General features: G+C 49.9%; 1 protein-coding gene and 3 pseudogenes across 1 annotated transcript; all 4 read right to left on the reverse strand.

Annotated features, from left to right (window-relative positions):
* Window positions 1–339: 339 nt before the first annotated feature.
* PRSS16 (serine protease 16) lies at window positions 340–17,614 on the reverse strand. The gene is made up of 12 exons (XM_066638699.1): window positions 17,498–17,614; window positions 13,169–13,359; window positions 12,882–12,981; window positions 10,690–10,819; window positions 9,585–9,708; window positions 9,336–9,413; window positions 8,642–8,689; window positions 7,282–7,554; window positions 5,924–6,065; window positions 2,965–3,144; window positions 2,450–2,595; window positions 340–1,061 (listed from the first exon to the last, which is right to left on the reverse strand). Exons 1-12 carry the CDS (start codon window positions 17,565–17,567, stop codon window positions 999–1,001), a joined length of 1,545 nt encoding a protein of 514 aa, XP_066494796.1. The 5' UTR covers window positions 17,568–17,614; the 3' UTR covers window positions 340–998.
* LOC136662047 (5S ribosomal RNA) lies at window positions 5,567–5,689 on the reverse strand (annotated as a pseudogene).
* LOC136661839 (5S ribosomal RNA) lies at window positions 5,719–5,838 on the reverse strand (annotated as a pseudogene).
* Window positions 7,851–7,970, reverse strand: LOC136661724 (5S ribosomal RNA; annotated as a pseudogene).
* Window positions 17,615–18,530: the final 916 nt, after the last annotated feature.

The raw sequence follows: 18,530 nt of genomic DNA on the forward strand, positions 1-18,530 counted from the left end.
CATGGCACTTTTCAATCAGCTCTACACCCTTGCTCTGGAGATCCAGGACCTCAAGGAGCTGCAACAGGAGACAGAGAGCTTCTTCAAGGATGAGCTCCTCACAGATGAAGCCAGCCAAGCCGGAGGCCTCCACCAGGCTTTGCACACCCGCTCTGCAGCATCTTTCGAACTGAGCATCTGAAATAGTTTCCATAGCTGATGCTTGCTTACACATTCACATGTACAAATAAATTCCAGACACATACATGAACATACATTCCAGACACATACATACATACATTCCAGACACATACATTCACATGTACAAATAAATTCCAGACACATACATGAACATGCATGTATGTATTTTTGCCCTTAGTTCCAAGAAAAACCTAGAGCTGGCTGTCCGCCCGTCCGCCCCCAAAAAAAAACAACCCAAGGCTCTTGACCTTTAGAACTCCAAACCTCACAATCTAGAGACTGTGCAATATTTCCGCAAACAAATGACTTTTTTGATCCTGTAACAATGTTTAAACATTTTGATTTAAACAATGATTAAACAATGATTTCCATTTTGCATTAAATCTCTGCTTGAAGAAAAGAGTTTTCTGTTGCTGTTGAAAGTTGCCAAGAGAGCTTTCATTCCAGCCGATCTTCACAGAGGAGGATGTTGGACAGACCTCAGTGCGGTTTTCTTACTTTCCAAATTTTCGCACTGCCCACTCTCCATATATCTGACCACGGGAGGAAGGCTGGTGAAAAACCTGGCAGCCACTATTTCACCCAACTCTCCTTCTGCAAGTGGATCCAGTTCATCAGACATAACAATGCAGCATTAAGAAGGGATAATCAACTGTATTTTAAAAAATTCTATATTTGAAAAGTCAGTTTTAAAAAATGTTAGAAGGTGCAGTCGTGACAGAAGAAACGGATCCAAAGTGGAGTGAAGCAGTTCTGTGGCAGTCCCTTGGACAGGTCCAAGCAGGTTTTCTCCAAGGACAGCCTCCATCTCTTCACATTCAGCTCGCTCCATGTATGTCTCTTGCTAATTTTAGCCAGGTACCAACCTGGAAGTTAATTCGCTGTAGAAGGTAGCGGGGGGGGGGGGGAGAATGTGTTAGTATAGTGTTAATGCTCTCTGACCTGATGGCTACCACACTACAAATCCTGATTTACAGATCACCCCCTAACTTGTGTGTGTTGGCAACTTTCAGTCTCGAAAGACTCTGGTATCGCGCTCTGAATGGTGGTTCTGGCACAGCGTCTAGTGTGGCTGAAAAGGCCGATTCGGGAGTGACAATCCCTTCCACACTGGGAGCAAGCGCAGTCTGTCCCTGGTCTGTCTCCCTGGCTCTGGGCCTTCCTTCTTTGCCTCTTTGCCTCAGGCTGTTGGCCAAGTGTCTCTTCAAACTGGGAAAGGCCATGCTGCACAGCCTGCCTCCATTATAATACCTGAATACAGTTTTTCCAACAGCCAAAGGTTCTCAAAGGTTCCCTAAGGAATTTCTGGCAATACTCAACACCCCCCCCCCCAATAAGTGCTCTTGCTTTAGTTGCTGTCAGACAAAAGCATAAATGCTGAACATGGTTACTTACTGAACTGAGCCCCCATAGCCTAAGGCAGTCTAGCTCCAAATATTGGATGCTGGGATACACAACAGGGAAAGACCTATTTCCCACACACTCCGCTTCTGTGTCACCTGGCCCCATCTGTCTAGTACAGCCATTTTCAACCACTGTGCCGTGGCACACTGGTGTGCCACGAATGGTCCCCAGGTGTGCCGTGGGAATTTGGGAAAGGGTCATTTATCAATAGGGCCATTGGGGGAATGTGAGCCCCCATCGACAGCACAGTGTGCCTTGTCAATTGTCAAAAAGCTGATGGTGTGCCTTGACCATTTTAGTGCCTTGCCAGTGTGCCGAGAGATGAAAAAGGTTGAAAATCACTGGTCTAGCAACTGCTAGAAAGGGAAAGAATTGAAGGGCCTCTCTGGAATGCGATGTTCTTACGTTTATACAGAGGGCCCTTGGTATTCGTGGGGGATCTGCTGAAGGACCCCACAGAGATACCCAAATTCCATGGATCTGTGGGGGTGGAACAGCAACACCTGGTGGCCCCACCTGGCCCTATGGAGGTTGCATGCAGTCTCCCCAGAAGCCTCCCACATGCAACTACAAGTCCCAAATCAGAAGTGCCTTTTGGTTATAGCTGGGGAGGCCTTCTGAGACCCTCCAGCTTCGGGATTGGAATCCAGTGCATAAAGCCTGTGCATAAAGAGGGCTGACTGTAATTCTTTACGGACAACTATAATTAGGGCTCAAGTGGGTCACGGTTCATGGACCAAGATGCATTTCTAAGTGGAAATGAACTCCTTTTGTCCCTTAAAAAGATTCCCAATTCCAGCCTCATTCTCTCCCACAAGGTTCTGGCCTCCACCCACGTAGTCTGGACTTTGCGGTCCACTCTCACCCGTCTTGCTTCCACGAGAGGTAATGGATCTGCAGGGCTGGATGGCATCATATCGGCAGCGTGGGCAGTGCCGTTGATTAAAATGGCCACCTCCGAGTGGGACTGGTTCTTCAGGACGCCCAAGGCATGCCAGGGGTCGATGTCACCTGGGGAAGAGGGCAGAGCATCATTCAAAACCCTGACAACTGGGACTAATTTTTATGTTACGTTCCTAGTCCTCATGGTTACAAAGACAGGCTCAAAAGCATGGGCTGTACCTAATGAAGTCAAAGAACCTGGGGGAAAGGTAGGTGGGCCAAGCAGGATTCAGGTACAGATCTCCCTGGCTTGGACTGTGGAGTGAAACTGACCATTTTGTGCTGAATGAATTGGTTTCCATGGGACAAATTGTGGGCAAGCCAGAGCTCTGGTCTGTGTCATTCCCTCCTTTCCCTCCATCAGTTCTCCTTTCATCACACGCTCTCATTTCTTTGGAGTGGACTATCCATCTGACAGTGGTGACCGGTCCTCCTTACCATTCACAAAAAGGACATGGCTGGCTTTGGGGTGGTCGGCCCCATAGTCATCGTTGGTGAAGGACACGGCCTCCTGGATGCTGCCCGAGGAGATGTTGAAGACCTGTTTGCAGATGTCCAACGAGTATTGCAAGGTCATGAACTGGGAGAAGGGGCAGCTGCTGTTCTCACAGGTCTGGTCTGAAAGTGGACGAAACAGAGAAACCGTACTGAGGCTGGCAGTATTTCCAGGAATTAAATGTACACAAGCAGTACCTCTGACTTGCATTGAAGGGGACTGGACCAAGCTGTAATGGGAGGGGAGTGTGCGCATGTGATGGGAGGGGAGTGTACCCTGTAGGAGGGGAGTTCGTGCATGTGGTTTATTGTGGTTCACAATAGAGTGAATAGGGTAGCAATTGCACTGGGTAACAAGCTTTGGGGGGGGCAACAAGCTGCCTATATCATTGGAATATCATCCTATATCTTGGATATATCATTGGATATCATCCTATATCAGGGGTGTCCAAACTTTTTGGCAGGAGGGCCACATCATCTCTCTGAAACTGTGTTGGGGGCCGAATTAATTTACATTTCAAATTTGAATAAATTTACATAAATGAATATATTAGAGATGGAACTTGCATGAGTGATTGAAGGTCCTGCAATAATAGCTCAAGGCCTATAAAAGTTCTTGCACAAAGCAAAGCCAACCTTTCCTTCACTGCCACTGCTGTATCACAGATGTGAAACAGCAAGCAGTGGAGGAACCCTTGTCCCACAGCTCATGCAAGAGGTCAAACAGCCATCTTTACACTGAGAGCAATTGCGTTGCTCCAGCGCAGGCTCCAGCAAGTCTGCAGAGGGCCGGGTGCTCATTGAAAACTGGGGGCTCCCCGCGGGCCAGATTGTGAGTCCCTGAGGGCCGCAAGTGGCCCCCGGGCCGGGGTTTGGGCACCCCTGTCCTATATCATTGGAAAGGTAATTTAAAGCAAAATGCAATAAAACAAACCACACTGGAATTTCTGTATTTTCTCAAAAGTTATGGCCAATTGTCCAGAAAATGAAAACACAATTGCCCTATGGAAAAAAAAGTACATTGTCTTAACTGACAACTGACCTATGAGACTGATTGTTCTGAGAGCCAATGTTATTATGAAACAAATACGGTGTTAATATAAGTCAGCTCTCATTTCTCTGTATCATAATACAGTTACCCTGCTCACTGGGTAAAGGAAATGCCCAAGATCCCTCAAGGGTGTGGCGTCAATAGTGGTCCCTTGCTCTGTCATGCAAGCGTAGGGTTAACCCCAGGGCTCTAACTAGCAGTGGGTCTGCTGCACAACTGCACCCACTAGAGGCAACCAGGTCATTAAGGGATAAAAGCAGCACCTGAACGGAATTTAGTGGGTGGAGCAGGAAGGAGCTTGGAGAGCTTGAGAGTGCAGAAGGTCGGAAGAAGGAAGGAGAGAGAACTACACCGATGCATTAATGGACTAAGGAGCTAATGAACTGGCTGATAGACCAATGGACCGGCTGACTCAGCAATGCATTACCTGACTAATGCAGTGGTTCTCAAACTCTCTGGGAGAGTTTGAGAGCCAGTAAGTCTTTGCAGGGGCGGGGGGAGGAGGCAGCGGGGGCGGGGGGAAGGCAGCGGCGCAATCCCCAGGATCGCGCCGCTCAGGGGGTTGCAGGGGCTTGGGTGCACTTACCCAAGCCTCATGTAGCCTCCCCAGGGTGCGGGGAGCCTGGCGCGACTTCTGGCAGGGCTCCCCTGCTGCGGGGAGAAGTCGCAGGGAGGCTTGGGTAAGTGCACCCAAGCCCCTGCAGCCCCCTGAGTGGCACGATCCTGGGGATTGTGCCGCTGCCTTCCCGCTGCCCCTAGGCTGCCCCCACCCCTTAAGGGTGCCCTCAGGCTGGGGTGTCGCGACGCCTCAGTTTGAATAGCACTGGACTAATGGAGAGACAGGCGAATGGACTTCTGAGCATTGCTGGAATGGGGACTGCTGGAACAGAGATTACTGGAGACTGGTGTGTGGCTGTCGTGCCCAAGACCTGCTGAGGACCAAGGTGTTGTGGTGGCTGGAGAAGCTGCTGGCAGGAGAGGGAAGAAAGGAAGACCTCTACAGGTTGAACAGGCAAGCTACCCTGGTGGCGGGGTCCTGCAGTGCAGAACTAGGGCCATTGTGGGGGAACACAGGGGAGCTAATGAGCTTAAAATGGGCATAAGTTCTCTAAGTGAAGCTTGGACTGGGAATTTGGCAAAACACCATTGGAGCCATTCTGGGCAGTGATGGCTAGGAGGGGCTGCTTACATGGCATATTACGACACTACTAACTGCACTGCCACCCCCCACCAGTAGCTAAGCTACTGGCCTTAGGCAAACCATTCCCTCTTGGACTTTTCTTACAGAACAGCCATGCGTATGGATGGTTGGCAACCTTAAGTCTCGGAAGACTATGGAATAAGGCTGCAGCACCCGGTATTCCCAAGCGGTCTCCCATCCAAGTACTAACCAGGCCTGACCCTGCTTAGCTTCCGAGATCAGACAAGATCGGGAGATAGTGTTCAGTATAGGGAGATGGTTGGCAACCTTCAGTCTCGGAAGACTGTGGTATAAGCCTACAGCACCCGGTATTCCCAGGCGGTCTCCCATCCCAGTACTGACCAGGCCTGACCCTGCTTAGCTTCCGAGATCAGACAAGATCGGGAGATAGTGTTCAGTATAGGGAGATGGTTGGCAACCTTCAGTCTCGGAAGACTGTGGTATAAGCCTACAGCACCCGGTATTCCCAGGTGGTCTCCCATCCCAGTACTGACCAGGCCTGACCCTGCTTAGCTTCTGAGATCAGATGAGATCGGGCGTGTGCAGCGTAACAGTTGCTGCTGTGTATGGATGGAATTGGGCAAAGCAACAAAGGGGGCACAGGGATGAAGGGCTGGCAGAGCAGCAGAGGGAGCATCGCAGTCACTCACAATAGCCGAACTCGGTACACGTCTGGAAGAACCACTGCCTCTCGCCTATGCCTCCCACCGAGATGTTGGTGTTTCGCAGATTCTGGAGCTCCTGCTGGTGGGAGTTCTGCATACACTGAGTATTCAGGTTGTCCAAAAACATCTAGCGACACAAAGAAGAGGAGCTGCAGCAGGGCTTAAGTTCAATGTCAGATCCTATCTCAAATCTTTGTGGGGCTGACTCTGGGGTGCAACTCAACCCTCCCAATCAAAGCTCAACTTTCCTTGTGACCTATATCATTGATACTGGTTGGCAACCTTCAGTCCTGAAAGACTATAGTGTAAGCCTACAGCACCCAGTATTCCCAGGCGGTCTCCCATCCAAGTACTAACCAGGCCTGACCTTGCTTAGCTTCTGAGATCAGACGAGATTGGGCATGTGCAGGGTAACAGTTGATACTAACTGTATGCATTTCAAATAGCTGAGATGCCATCAGGTGCTGCCTGCAGGCTTCCAAGTATCTTTTAACCTGGTGTTTCCCAAACTGTGGGTCAGGACCCACTTGGGGGATCGTGATCCAATTTCTGGTGGGTCTCTCAAATCTTCCAATGAAAACACAGGTGATGGAAAGATCAGATAACTGCCTCAAGCCCTGAGGCTAGTCAAGAATCAGATAGCAGCTAACTGCCCTGCAAAGAGCTAAGCTCCTGCAGCTTGCAAGCTTGTGTAAACATTAGAAGATAAATGTTTGAGCATCTTTATATTTCCTTCATTGCGGTTGCATCAGCACTGGAAAGTTGGAGAGGACTGGGCCCTTAATCAACTAAACATCATAGCTCTATTCATGACAGTGGGCTGTACAGACACATCTGCTAGGTTCAGACATAACGTGGAAGACATGCATTATGTCTGGCTGGTTTGCGGCAAGCAAGCCAGGATCTGAAACCATGGTGGGGGAACAGGAGTGCAAACCACAGTTGGTGCTGCCTGAGATTCCCACTGTCTCTGAACTCATAGATTCAAACTGAAACCACAACCAGGACGATTGTTCAACTTTTGTGCCCTTGCACAGTGGAGAAAACAGTGACTTGTCTAATACTGAGTGCTGAGCAGAAGGAAAAGGAAAGAAGACAGCAAGGAGCGCTAAGCCGTGGTTTGCCAGTTGCACACCTGGAAACTCAAGCCATTGTGTGGGTTCCTAACTATGGTTAGCACAAACCAGCGTTTCACATGACACTGGAACTCAGTCATAGCTGGAACTGGAGATGCCTAGCCAGGGGGAGGATAGTTTTGAAACAAAGAAATGGGATTCATGGGACATCCTGGAAAAAATCAAGAGCCCCTGAAAAAAGTTTTGTCCACTCCAACACCCCCTTACATTGCTGGTAGCGATAAGTCTCTGGTAGGTGGATCCAGCACTGCGGTTTGTCATGAGGCCACACAGGAGGCGCACATTGGCCGACGGGATGCCTTCGTCATTGTACTGCACAGTGCCCATGAAGTTGTCAGCCAGGTTGCTAACCAGCAGTGTGTAGTCATCAGGTCCCTCCAGAGGCTCACAGGAGAGGAAATCCTTTGCTAGTCTGTCCAGCTCCCCGGCACGCAGCAGGCTGTCCACCGTGGAGAAGGCCTCAGCTACGGCCTCCAGGCACTGTAGGGGAGAAAGGAGAGTCATTTAGGGATGTGGAGGGTTTGCCGGGGAAAATGCAAGATCTGGGGGATTTGATGGGTGAAGAAGCTCTTTGTTTCCAACAAAGATGGGGGAAGGGGGTCTAATGGTCAGAGAGCCAGGACTCCTGGGTTTGCAACTGTCGATCTAGAGTGGTGTCCCTAGTGCAGTCGTTCCCAAACTATGGGCTGGGACCCACCGGTGGGTCACAACCCAGTTTGAAACGGGTCACAAAACTGGTTGGTTGACAACCTTCAGTCTCGAAAGACCATGGTATAAGCCTACAGCACCTGGTATTCCCAGGAGGTCTCCCATCCAAGTACTAACCAGGCCTGACCCTGCTTAGCTTCCGAGATCAGACCAGATCGGGCATGTGCAGGGTAACAGTTGCTGCCACCACAAAACTGACAAGGTGATCATTGACAAAGAAAACGTATTGAGCCCTATGGAAACCAAAACAGAGTCGCACATGTGTGTTTACTTGCAGTCAGGCAACTGTGCCTTGGTCCACTTCAAAGGGACAGCCAGGGGAAACACAACACCACTGGAGTGTTCAAGATCTGATGAACTCAGACCCCAACAAATGCTCAGGAAGGAAGTCCCCCCCCCCACCTGACAAGGAAAACGTATTGAGCCCTATGGAAAGCAAAGCTGAGTCACACACGTGTGCTTACTTGTGAGCGACTGTGCCTTGGCTTTTATTGAAGGTCAGGTGAAAGGGAATACAAGGCCACCAGAATGGTCCCAATCTGATGAATGTGGAGCTCAACAAATGCTCCAGAAGGTGGTTCTCCATCCCTCCCCCCCCCCCCACAGTAAGAATGATCAATACACCTGGTAAATTGAAACTTTTCATTACTCTTGTATAACTAGGTGGGTCCCGATAGAGTTTCTTTTCAAAAAAGTGGGTCCTGGTGCTAAAATGTTTGTGAACCACTGCCCTAGTGGGTTAGGAGACACCGGTTCTTGGCACAGGGAAAGAGTGCAGAGAGTCAGGACCCCTGGGTTCTGGTCCTGATTTTTGAAGTAGACCAGACACAAGGAAATTAGAGTCCTTTTGTATACTGACCTCTTTGGAACCGCCAACTACTGGGTTCCGGAGACTCGCACCAACAACCTAAAGAGCAAGGAAGGGGGAAATACATATGAAGGGGGCCTTATAACAAGCTAGTTCACTGGCCCATCTACCCCTGTATCGTCTGCATATCTTGCAAAAAGCCAGTGTGCTGGGGTGGAGTAAGGAAAGGATTTAGGATTTAATCTTCCATCCTGTGCCCTTTTCCAAATTAAAATTATGCCCCCCCCCCACTTGCAGGAAAACCATTATCAATCCCACTTGCAGCAAGGGTGGTCAACAAGAAAAGAGCACAAGGAGAAAGAGGTAAGCCCCCTCCAGTGTTGCAGGAATGGTTCAAATCTCCCACAGAACCCCCACTCCGCAAAAATGTGGAGACTGAATCTTCAGGCTTTGTGGGGAGGGGGCGGCAAATGAGGGGAGGGCACGGAAATTTATTTCACCATGCAACATTTAAAAAAAAAAGAGAGTTGCAAAATTAGAAGCAAGGAAACATCTCTCTAGGCTGAACAACTTGAAAACATTGCTCTTTTCCTTAAGAGGGGAGAAAGCTCCGCAAATCTTTTACTATCCCTGGACTAGAAGTTGGAAGGCCACTGGCAAGCCAGGAAAAACTGCTCAAGGGCCTGAATTTGGCCCATCCACTCCTGGACCGAAAGGACAGTGTGGATTCTCTGCAACGTCTCACCTGGTTGTAGCCTGTGAAATCCAGCTGGGCTTTGACTGGGGCAGAAGAAGCAACGGCAGCAAAGACCAGATGAGGAAACTGGAAAAAGGAAGTGACAAAGAGAGGAAACCAGATATTTTCCCTGTGGACCAACCCCTCCAGTAAGGGTCTCCAGTGGCTTTTTGCCTCACTTATGACCCTGCTGGTCCCTGGTTCAAGACCTCCAGGGACTTACAGTAAGAGCCCCCAGTCACTAGAGGGGCCCCCCACCTTAAGTCTGAACCAAGCTGCCAGAGAGCCTGGGTAAGAGCCTCCGAAGCAAATCCAGGTGTTGTTTGGCGTGAGGCTGTACTTCTGGGTGACATAGCGGTGGAAGGAGACGAGGTCCAACAATCTGCAAGGAAAGGAGGCAGAGAAACAGGTTTTAGACTCAACAAGAGCACAACCTGGATCAGCTAGCGGTCATCAGAAAGGGCCCTTCTCAGGATACTGCTGCCATCTGAAGCCAGGGGGGTGGCGGCAAGATGCAGGGCCTTCTCCATTGTGGCACCACGTCTCTGGAACCAATGAGCAGAAGACTTCAGGACAGCTTCCTCGTTATATGGCTTCCAGCAGAATTTGAAAACCCATATGTTTTGCTTGGCCTTTTGCACATGCCCAATCTTGTATGTTTTCGGAAGCTAAGCAGGGTCAGGCCTGGTTAGTACTTGGATGGGAGACTGCCTGGGAATACCGGGTGCTGTAGGCTTATACCATAGTCTTTCAAGACTGAAGGTTGCCAACCATCTCCCTATACTGAACACTATCTCCCAATCTTGTCTGAACTCAGAAGCTAAGCAGGGTCAGGCCTGGTTAGTACTTGGAAGGGAGACTGACTGGGAATACCGGGTGCTGTAGGCTTATACCATAGTCTTTCGAGACTGAAGGTTGCCAACCATTTTTGAAGTAAGAGGGCCCCTCTTTAACTTCTATGGCTGCTTTTACATGATTTTACAGTGATGGTTACATACTAATCTGCTCTCATATTGCTGTTATTTTTAAAAATTGTTTTAGTGGTTTTGCTTTAATGTTTTATTTTGATGCTTCTATCCTTTGTATTTTTATGTTCTGCTGTGCACTGCTTTGGGTTTCAGAAAAGCAGTATAGAAATCTTTCAAATGAATGAATGTGGTCCAAGTATGGTGGAAAGGTGGTGCTCCTCCTTTCTTTTGATGCCACTCGTGCAACCAGGTGCTCTCTCTCTCTCTCTCTCTCTCTCTCTCTGTCACAGGCACACACCAGTGTGCCCAGGCACAAGCAACTCTGCACACAGAACAAGGGTGCTGCAATACTTTCTCCCCACAACAGCTCACTTTTCACCAAGGCGCCAACTCACGCTTGCTGGCTGGACAGGAACCAGAGGTTGTGGTCCTCCAGCCCATCAGGGTTGATGCTGGCTCCATAGAAACGGTGCTCTAAGGCCACCAACAGGGCTCCGTACTTCTCAGCCATCTCCACGTGGTGCCCTGTAATCAAAAGCAGACCAAGGGGCAAATCTGTCACTCCGAAGCAAAGACGCAGATAAGAATCAAGTCCCCAGGCCTTCCAGAAATAAAGGAAGAGATCTTGTGGCTCAGCCACAACCTGGCAATGTTGCGTCATCACCCAACTGTGCTGCAAGCAGCTGTCTCTACATTTGTGTTTTGTGCATGCCGAACAAAAAAAAAACTACGTGCACACACACACACGCACGCACACACACACACATACACACCCATTCTGCATCAGCACCCATCAGTCCCAGGAGTTCTCAGATGAGAACTGAGATCAGCTCCTGGGGCTCTATGATATTGCGCTTCTGCAGGCTCTTGAACCGGTCCTTCAGGATGCTGCCTTCAGGCTGCAGAGGGGAGGAGGAAGTCAGGGAGAGACATTTGCACTGGGACCTACAGGTGTGATGCCCATGTTCTCTCTCACACGCTCACAGACACCTTGCCGCAACCACCCCCCCATTCCTCAAAGGACAGCAGATTGCAAGATGTGAAGGTCCTTGATGTATAGGAAGTGGGTTTTTTGTGTTGTTGTTTTTTTTTAGAAGTGGCTAATTTTACAAGTTTTGTGCAACTGCAGTTGTGCCTATTAATCTACAAGGGAGAACAACGTAACCTGCCTCAAGATCTAGGGACACCACAGACTAAATGACAAGCAGGGATTCAGGCTCAAGGCAGAGAGGTGAAGGTGCAGAGAAGACAAAGGGACTTCTGCTACAGGACTTAGCATCCTTTGAGCAACTGTGAGGAAACCAGGAGAGAGCGGGTGTGCGGGTGCCCCACCCCAATTCCCACAGCAGATCCAGCGAGCTTCCCCCCATCAGAAAGTGGATTCTCACAGTGTTTCTTGCAGCTACAACCCCCTCCCTGCCACACCTCCAGCTGTTTCTGTGAGTGCAACTCTTCACACAAAATCAGCTCCTCACATCCACTCGTGAAATGTTTTCCTGCTTTTGGTGGTGGGAGAAATTTGCCAGAGCGACAGGGGGGAAGTGTTAAAAGGTGGAGTGGAATGGAACAGCAGAAAGGCCTTGTATCCAAAGCTGCTGATCCACGAAGCTCCGGGGTGGTCCTCGGACCAGCCATAACTTCTGCCTGGCTTACCAATCATGTGGTTACCCAAGAGAATCCCATTTAACAGGAAGCTCTCACCAACCATCCCCCTGAGCCCTGCAGCAGGGGTGGAAATTAACAGTTGATGGGGATGGGTCTGGGATGTGAAGTGGGCACAAGCCAGAGAATTTCACCCTTGCTGCACAGTTTCCCACAGAAATCAGTAGAAAATACAGGACAAAGAAAAAGGAAGTGATTCCTTCAAAGACCTGTGGAACCCCCCGCCACAGGACAATTGGCTATTTAGTGCAACTCTGACACACTATTGTTCTCTGAGCCACCCTTGAGAAACAGTGGTGATTGGGACTGCCAATTTTAAGTGTAGAAGAGTTGGAGCATCTGTAAGGGTGCAAAGTAGTGCTTTCTGGCTACTGGACATAGGATCCAAAAGCAGGGCCTCCATGTGGAAAGACACGAGAAAGAACTGCAACAGATGCTGGAGAGTGATGGATGATGACACATCCTTCCCAGCAGGAGGAATTCAGAGGTATACTGCCCTTGAACAGAGAGGTTCTATCACAACTAAGAGCCCTCCATGACCATTCAGACTTTTATATGGTTCAGGGAAGCTGGTTCTATCTTGATTCTCTGCTGTGATCAGTAACAATGCCCCAAGGGCTGGCGGCCGTGTCAGTCCATTTCAGTAGACGCAACCAAGAACCTTGAATACCTGGCCCAAACAAACTTGAAATGGGACTCTTACAGCACAGGCTTACTCTTAAGCAAGGCTTATTCAACTCAGGCTGCAATCTTACGCACACTTTCCTGGGAGTAAGCCCCACCGAAGAGAATGGGACTTATTTATGAGTAGGTAAGCATAGGAATGCACTCTCAGTGAGTTGCTCCCATGTCAGTGTGTTTTGTATAGGATTGCAGCCTTAGTTCCTGATCTCCCCAGCCCTCAGGCTTAGCCAGCAGTACCTACCTGATAGGATGGCAAACTGCGATAAAGAACTCTCGCCCCCAATATAGAGGAAGATGGGCCCACCAGGTTGCTTCCAGTAGCCATCATGTACCCAGAATCGCTGCAGATTGCAAGGAAACAAGGAAGAGATAAGGCAGAGATAAGGAAGAGATAAGCAAGACGTATAAGGCAGACCCCCAAGCGGGACTCTACACAGTCCTTGCGGTCTTATGGAATACATACCTGTGCAGCCCCTCCCCAACACACATGGGCTTGGCCTCCCCTCTGCCCTTCCTGCCCTCTCTTACCTGATTGAGTGTTAACGGGTTCTGCCTGTTGAAATGGTCCAGGGGTTGGAGGATGGTGCCCTCGATGACAGAGTTCCATATCCGGTGGGACGGATCCTGTGCTGTCAGTTTCAGGCGACGGTACGCTTCTCGCATGGCTCGTTCCTCCTGTTGCTTCAGGACATGTTGGCGGAGCAGCCGGAAGTTTTTGCCTGGGGGTGAGGGGCACAGAAAGACCTCTGAATGGACAGCAGCCTCAGAACGCCATTCACCTCTGGTTAGAGGAGGGGAGATGCATTGGGACTAATATTGGGTCCAACCCACCACTGAGATATATTTTATTTTTTATTCTATTTCACATTTTTAGACTGTCCTTCCTCCAAGGAGCTCAGGATGGTGAACATAGTTCCTCCCCTCCTTTTGTCCTCACAACAATCCTTTGAGGTAGGTAAGGCTAAGAGAGAGAGAGAAAGTGAGTGACTGGCCCGAGGTCACCCAGGAAGCTTCATGACTGCGTAGGGATTGGAACCTGGATCTTCCAGGTCTGAGCCCGACTCCTGAACCACATAAGAACAGCCCCACTGGATCAGGCCACAGGCCCATCTAGTCCAGCTTCCTGTATCTCACAGCGGCCCACCAAATGCCCCAGGGAGCACACCAGACAACAAGAGACCTGCAAGTCCTCCTGGGAATTGTAGTTTAAGAACATAAGAACAGCCCCACTGGATCAGGCCTTAGGCCCATCTAGTCCAGCTTCCTGTATCTCACAGCGGCCCACCAAATGCCCCAGGGAGCACACCAGACAACAAGAGACCTGCAAGTCCTCCTGGGAATTGTAGTTTAAGAACATAAGAACAGCCCCACTGGATCAGGCCTTAGGCCCATCTAGTCCAGCTTCCTGTATCTCACAGCGGCCCACCAAATGCCCCAGGGAGCACACCAGATAACAAGAGACCTGCAAGTCCTCCTGGGAATTGTAGTTTAAGAACATAAGAACAGCCCCACTGGATCAGGCCATAGGCCCATCTAATCCAGCTTCCTGTATCTCACAGCAGCCCACCAAATGCCCCAGGGAGCACACCAGATATCACATCCTGGCTCTCTGAGATATCTCATCAGAGAACTGGTCTAGTGGGTTTCTTTTATGATACTCTGAATTGGAAGTCTTCAACTCTGACCTCACCTCTGACCCGAACACAAGCAAAGATCACATTCTTGGGCTGCAAAACTACATGTACATGCATTCCCCGAGGGGAAGCCCCATTTAACTCAATGGGACTTATCAATCTATGGTAAGGCCACACCTGGAGTATTGTGGCCAGTTCTGGTCGCTGCATCTCAAAAAAGACATAGTGGAAATGGAAAAGGTGCAAAAGAGAGCAACTAAGTTGATTACGGGGCTGGAGCACCTTCCTTATGAGGAAAGGCTACGGCGTTTGGGCCTCTTCAGCCTAGAAAAGAGACGCCTGAGGGGGGACATGATTGAGACATACAAAATTATGCAGGGAATGGACAGAGTGGATAGGGAGATGCTCTTTACACTCTCACATAATACCAGAACCAGGGGACATCCACTAAAATTGAGTGTTGGGCGGGTTAGAACAGACAAAAGAAAATATTTCTTTACTCAGCGTGTGGTCGGTCTGTGGAACTCCTTGCCACAGGATGTGGTGCTGGCATCTAGCCTAGACGCCTTTAAAAGGGGATTGGACAAGTTTCTGGAGGAAAAATCCATTATGGGGTACAAGCCATGATGTGTATGCGCAAGCTCCTGATTTTAGAAATGGGTTAAGTCAGAATGCCAGATGTAGGGGAGGGCACCAGGATGAGGTCTCTTGTTATCTGGTGTGCTCCCTGGGGCATTTGGTGGGCCGCTGTGAGATACAGGAAGCTGGACTAGATGGGCCTATGGCCTGATCCAGTGGGGCTGTTCTTATGTTCTTATGGACTTACCTTACTTCTGAGTACACATGCCTTGCTTGCACTGCCGGCTTCCGTCACCCACAGTGTGGGACAAACCCAACCAATCCATCTCACAGGACTATTTTTTAAGGATTGCTGATTTCTGAAGCACTCACAACACTCATTATAGCACTTCTGCATACTAATTTATTGACACTGAAAGGAGCAGTAGCATAGCTGCAGAGAGGTAAGTATTGCAGAGGGGTAAGTATTGCAGGGGCTGCAGAGTATTGCAGGGGCCGTAAGTATTGCAGGGGCCGCAGAGTATTGCAGGGGTTGCAGAGTATTGCAGGGGCTGCAATGCACTGTGTAAGCCAGCCCCTCCCACTCGCTTTCGAAGCCGTTCTGGGCATTCTCATTTGTTGACAAATTAGTGTTTCTTGAGTAAAGGGGACTCAGCGCAACTGAGTTTTGGCATGCCTTCTTCTGCTGGATGTTGCTTCTTGGAAGCAAGAAGCCGTGTCGATGACGCCGTTGCGCGCAACAGAAAGCCAGAGAAGCAAAACCCGCTTCTTGTTTGTCAGCTACTTTCAGTTCTCCAAAGGCAACTTTAACCTCAAGCAAAGCTGGGTCAGTCTGTAAGTTGTAGGAAGAAGTTTCAGAGAGGCATGGCTTTCCATGATGTCTGCGCACTTTTCTTGGGTGCCCCGATGATCAAAACAGGTTTGAGTGGTGGTTTGTGAAGTGTGCAGAGGAGGGGAGCTCTAGCAAAGATAGTTAGCTGTGAGCTAAATGGAGCATCCCCATGCAGAGGCAGTCTACCTCTGAAGATCAGTGGCTGAGGACACATGCAGCAGGGGTAAGTGTGGTGCATGCCCAGCTTGTGAGCTGCTCAGAAGGCTGGAGTGTCTGGGAACAAAAGGCTTAATAGAGGAGAACATAACCTACGAACAGTCGTCCCCTCCCATCCCCCCCCTGCTAGATCAGGCCAAAGGGGGCCCATCTAGTCCAGCTTCCTGGATCTCACAGTGGCCCACCAGATGCCTCAGGGAACACACAAGACCACATGTGACTTGTATCCTGGTGCCCTCCCTTGCAGCTGGCATTCAAAGGTAGCCTACTTCCAAAACCAGGGCATTGTACATACCCATTGTGGCTTGTAACCTTTTGATTGAATTTTGCTCCATAAAATTGACCTGAAACTGACCAACTTTCCTTGGTATCTGAACTAAACATAAGAACATCAGAAGAGCCCTGTTGGATCAGGCCAATGGCCCATCTAGTTCAGCTTCCTGTATCTGACAGCAGCCCACCAGATGCCTCCAAGAGCACACAAGACCTGCAACCTGCTGCCCTCCCTTGCAGCCTGCTTCTAAAACCAGGAGGTGGCATAAGAACATAAGAACAGCCCCACTGGATCAGCCATAGGCCCATCTAGTCCAGCTTCCTGGATCTCACAGCAGCCCACCAAATGCCCCAGGGAGCACACCAGATACCAAGAGACCTGCAAGGCTTCCTGGGAATTGTAGTTAAGAACATAGCCCCACTGGATCAGGCCATAGGCCCATCTAGTCCAGCTTCCTGTATCTCACAGTGGCCCACCAAATGCCCCAGGGAGCACACCAGATAGCAAGAGACCTCATCCTGGTGCCCTCCCTTGCATCTGGCATTCTGACATAACCCATTTCTAAAATCAGGAGGTTGCGCATACACATCATGGCTTGTACCCCATAATGGATTTTTCCTCCAGAAACTTGTCCAATCCCCTTTTAAAGGCATCTAGGCTAGACGCCATTGCCACATCCTGTGGCAAGGAGTTCCACAGACCAACCACACGCTGAGTAAAGAAATATTTTCTTTTGTCTGTTCTAACTCTCCCAACACTCAATTTTAGTGGATGTCCCCTGGTTCTGGTGTTATGTGAGAGTGTAAAGAGCATCTCCCTGTCCACTCTGTCCTTCCCCTGCATAATTTTGTATGTCTCAATCATGTCCCCCCTCAGGCGTCTCTTTTCTAGGCTGAAGAGGCCCAAACGCCGTAGCCTTTCCTCATAAGGAAGGTGCCCCAGCCCCGTAATCATCTTAGTCGCTCTCTTTTGCCCGTTTTCCATTTCCACTATGTCTTTTTTGAGCACACACCCACCACGGCTTGCAACCTATAATTAACTTTTTCTTTTCCCAAAAATCTGTCCAATCCCCTTTTAAAGGCATCTAGGCCAGATGACACCCACCACATCTTGTGGCAGGGAGTTCCACAGGTTAATGGCATGCTCAATAAATGTTTCCTTTCCGGTCCTTGGTCTGATCTAAAGAGGAAGCAGAAACTGGCCACCCTCGGAGCTGAAGAGAGAAGGCCCCGTCCTCAGTGGCTTCCCAGACTGTTTGCAAGGCAAATGCCAGGATCCAGGAGGGTGAGTGCAAGAAAAGGTGGGGTTCAGGGGAGACTCACCTGCCTCAGCCCAAGACAGCAGCAGAATGAAGAAGATCCCCAAGGATGAGCGGGCAAAGGGGGAGCCCATCCTGCACCCTGGACCAAAAGAGCAGGCGGAAGTCTGGCAGCCAGCTGAGCTCCCCTGCCTGCACAGCTGCCTGGCAGGAAACCGAAATGGAAAGAAATCTCAAAGATTAGCCCAAAACTACCTCCCAGGCTCATGTGACCTGCTCCCCTCCCACCCCTTGACTCTGCCCGGCCCCTCCCGCCTGTGTCTTGCAAAGGATGTCAAGGGAGGGGCTTGGACCAGGGTTCAAAAGTCTTCATTGCAACAGCAAACGGGTTAATTTTTCCCCCAGTCTTGCTCCAGGGACTTTATCACTAGGCTAACAAACTAGGAGGTACTTCCTTTTCCAGTTATCTCCTGGCAAGAAAAAAAAAAAAGTTGCCCTGCTAGATTTCTGCGTGCAAGCTGCTGGGAAAAATGCAGAGGAACAGGGGCAATGGGAAAAAGTTGGCAACCATGGACAAGTCAGGGACGTGTGGTGGGTGGGGAGGCAGGTGAGGCAGTGCCTTCCCACCGGAGTCCTTCGAAAAGCGCTGCTGCCGTGGGAGGCTGTGGGTCGCGAGTGCTTTTCAAAGGACTCCAGGGGGGAGGCAGTGCCTCTCCTGCCTCCCCACCCACTGCATGTCCCTGCAAGGGCTGGAACTGCAGCTTTAAGCCACTTCTGCCCAACATTGCATAAATGCAACAGGGACCAAATGTGTACACCTGTGGGCCAGGCAAAAATAAGGCAGTGCATCAGAGAGGGCATGGCAAGGTGAGAGGAGTAGCCAATGCCAACATACCTTCTGCACACCTCTTCTGCACACCTAGAGGCACCTGTGGCTTCTGGGATGTGGTCACGATGTCAGACCACATGTGATTTTTGGCCAGCTGGCTTGAGCACAGGGTAGGTTGACCAGGCCTCCAAGATTAGCCTGGAGTCTCCAGGAATCCGCATAATAAATCTCCAAGGGACAAACCAACCTTGGAGATTGAAACTTGTCC

The sequence above is a fragment of the Tiliqua scincoides genome, chromosome 10, assembly GCF_035046505.1.
Source record: "Tiliqua scincoides isolate rTilSci1 chromosome 10, rTilSci1.hap2, whole genome shotgun sequence".
NCBI classification, from domain to species: domain Eukaryota; kingdom Metazoa; phylum Chordata; class Lepidosauria; order Squamata; family Scincidae; genus Tiliqua; species Tiliqua scincoides.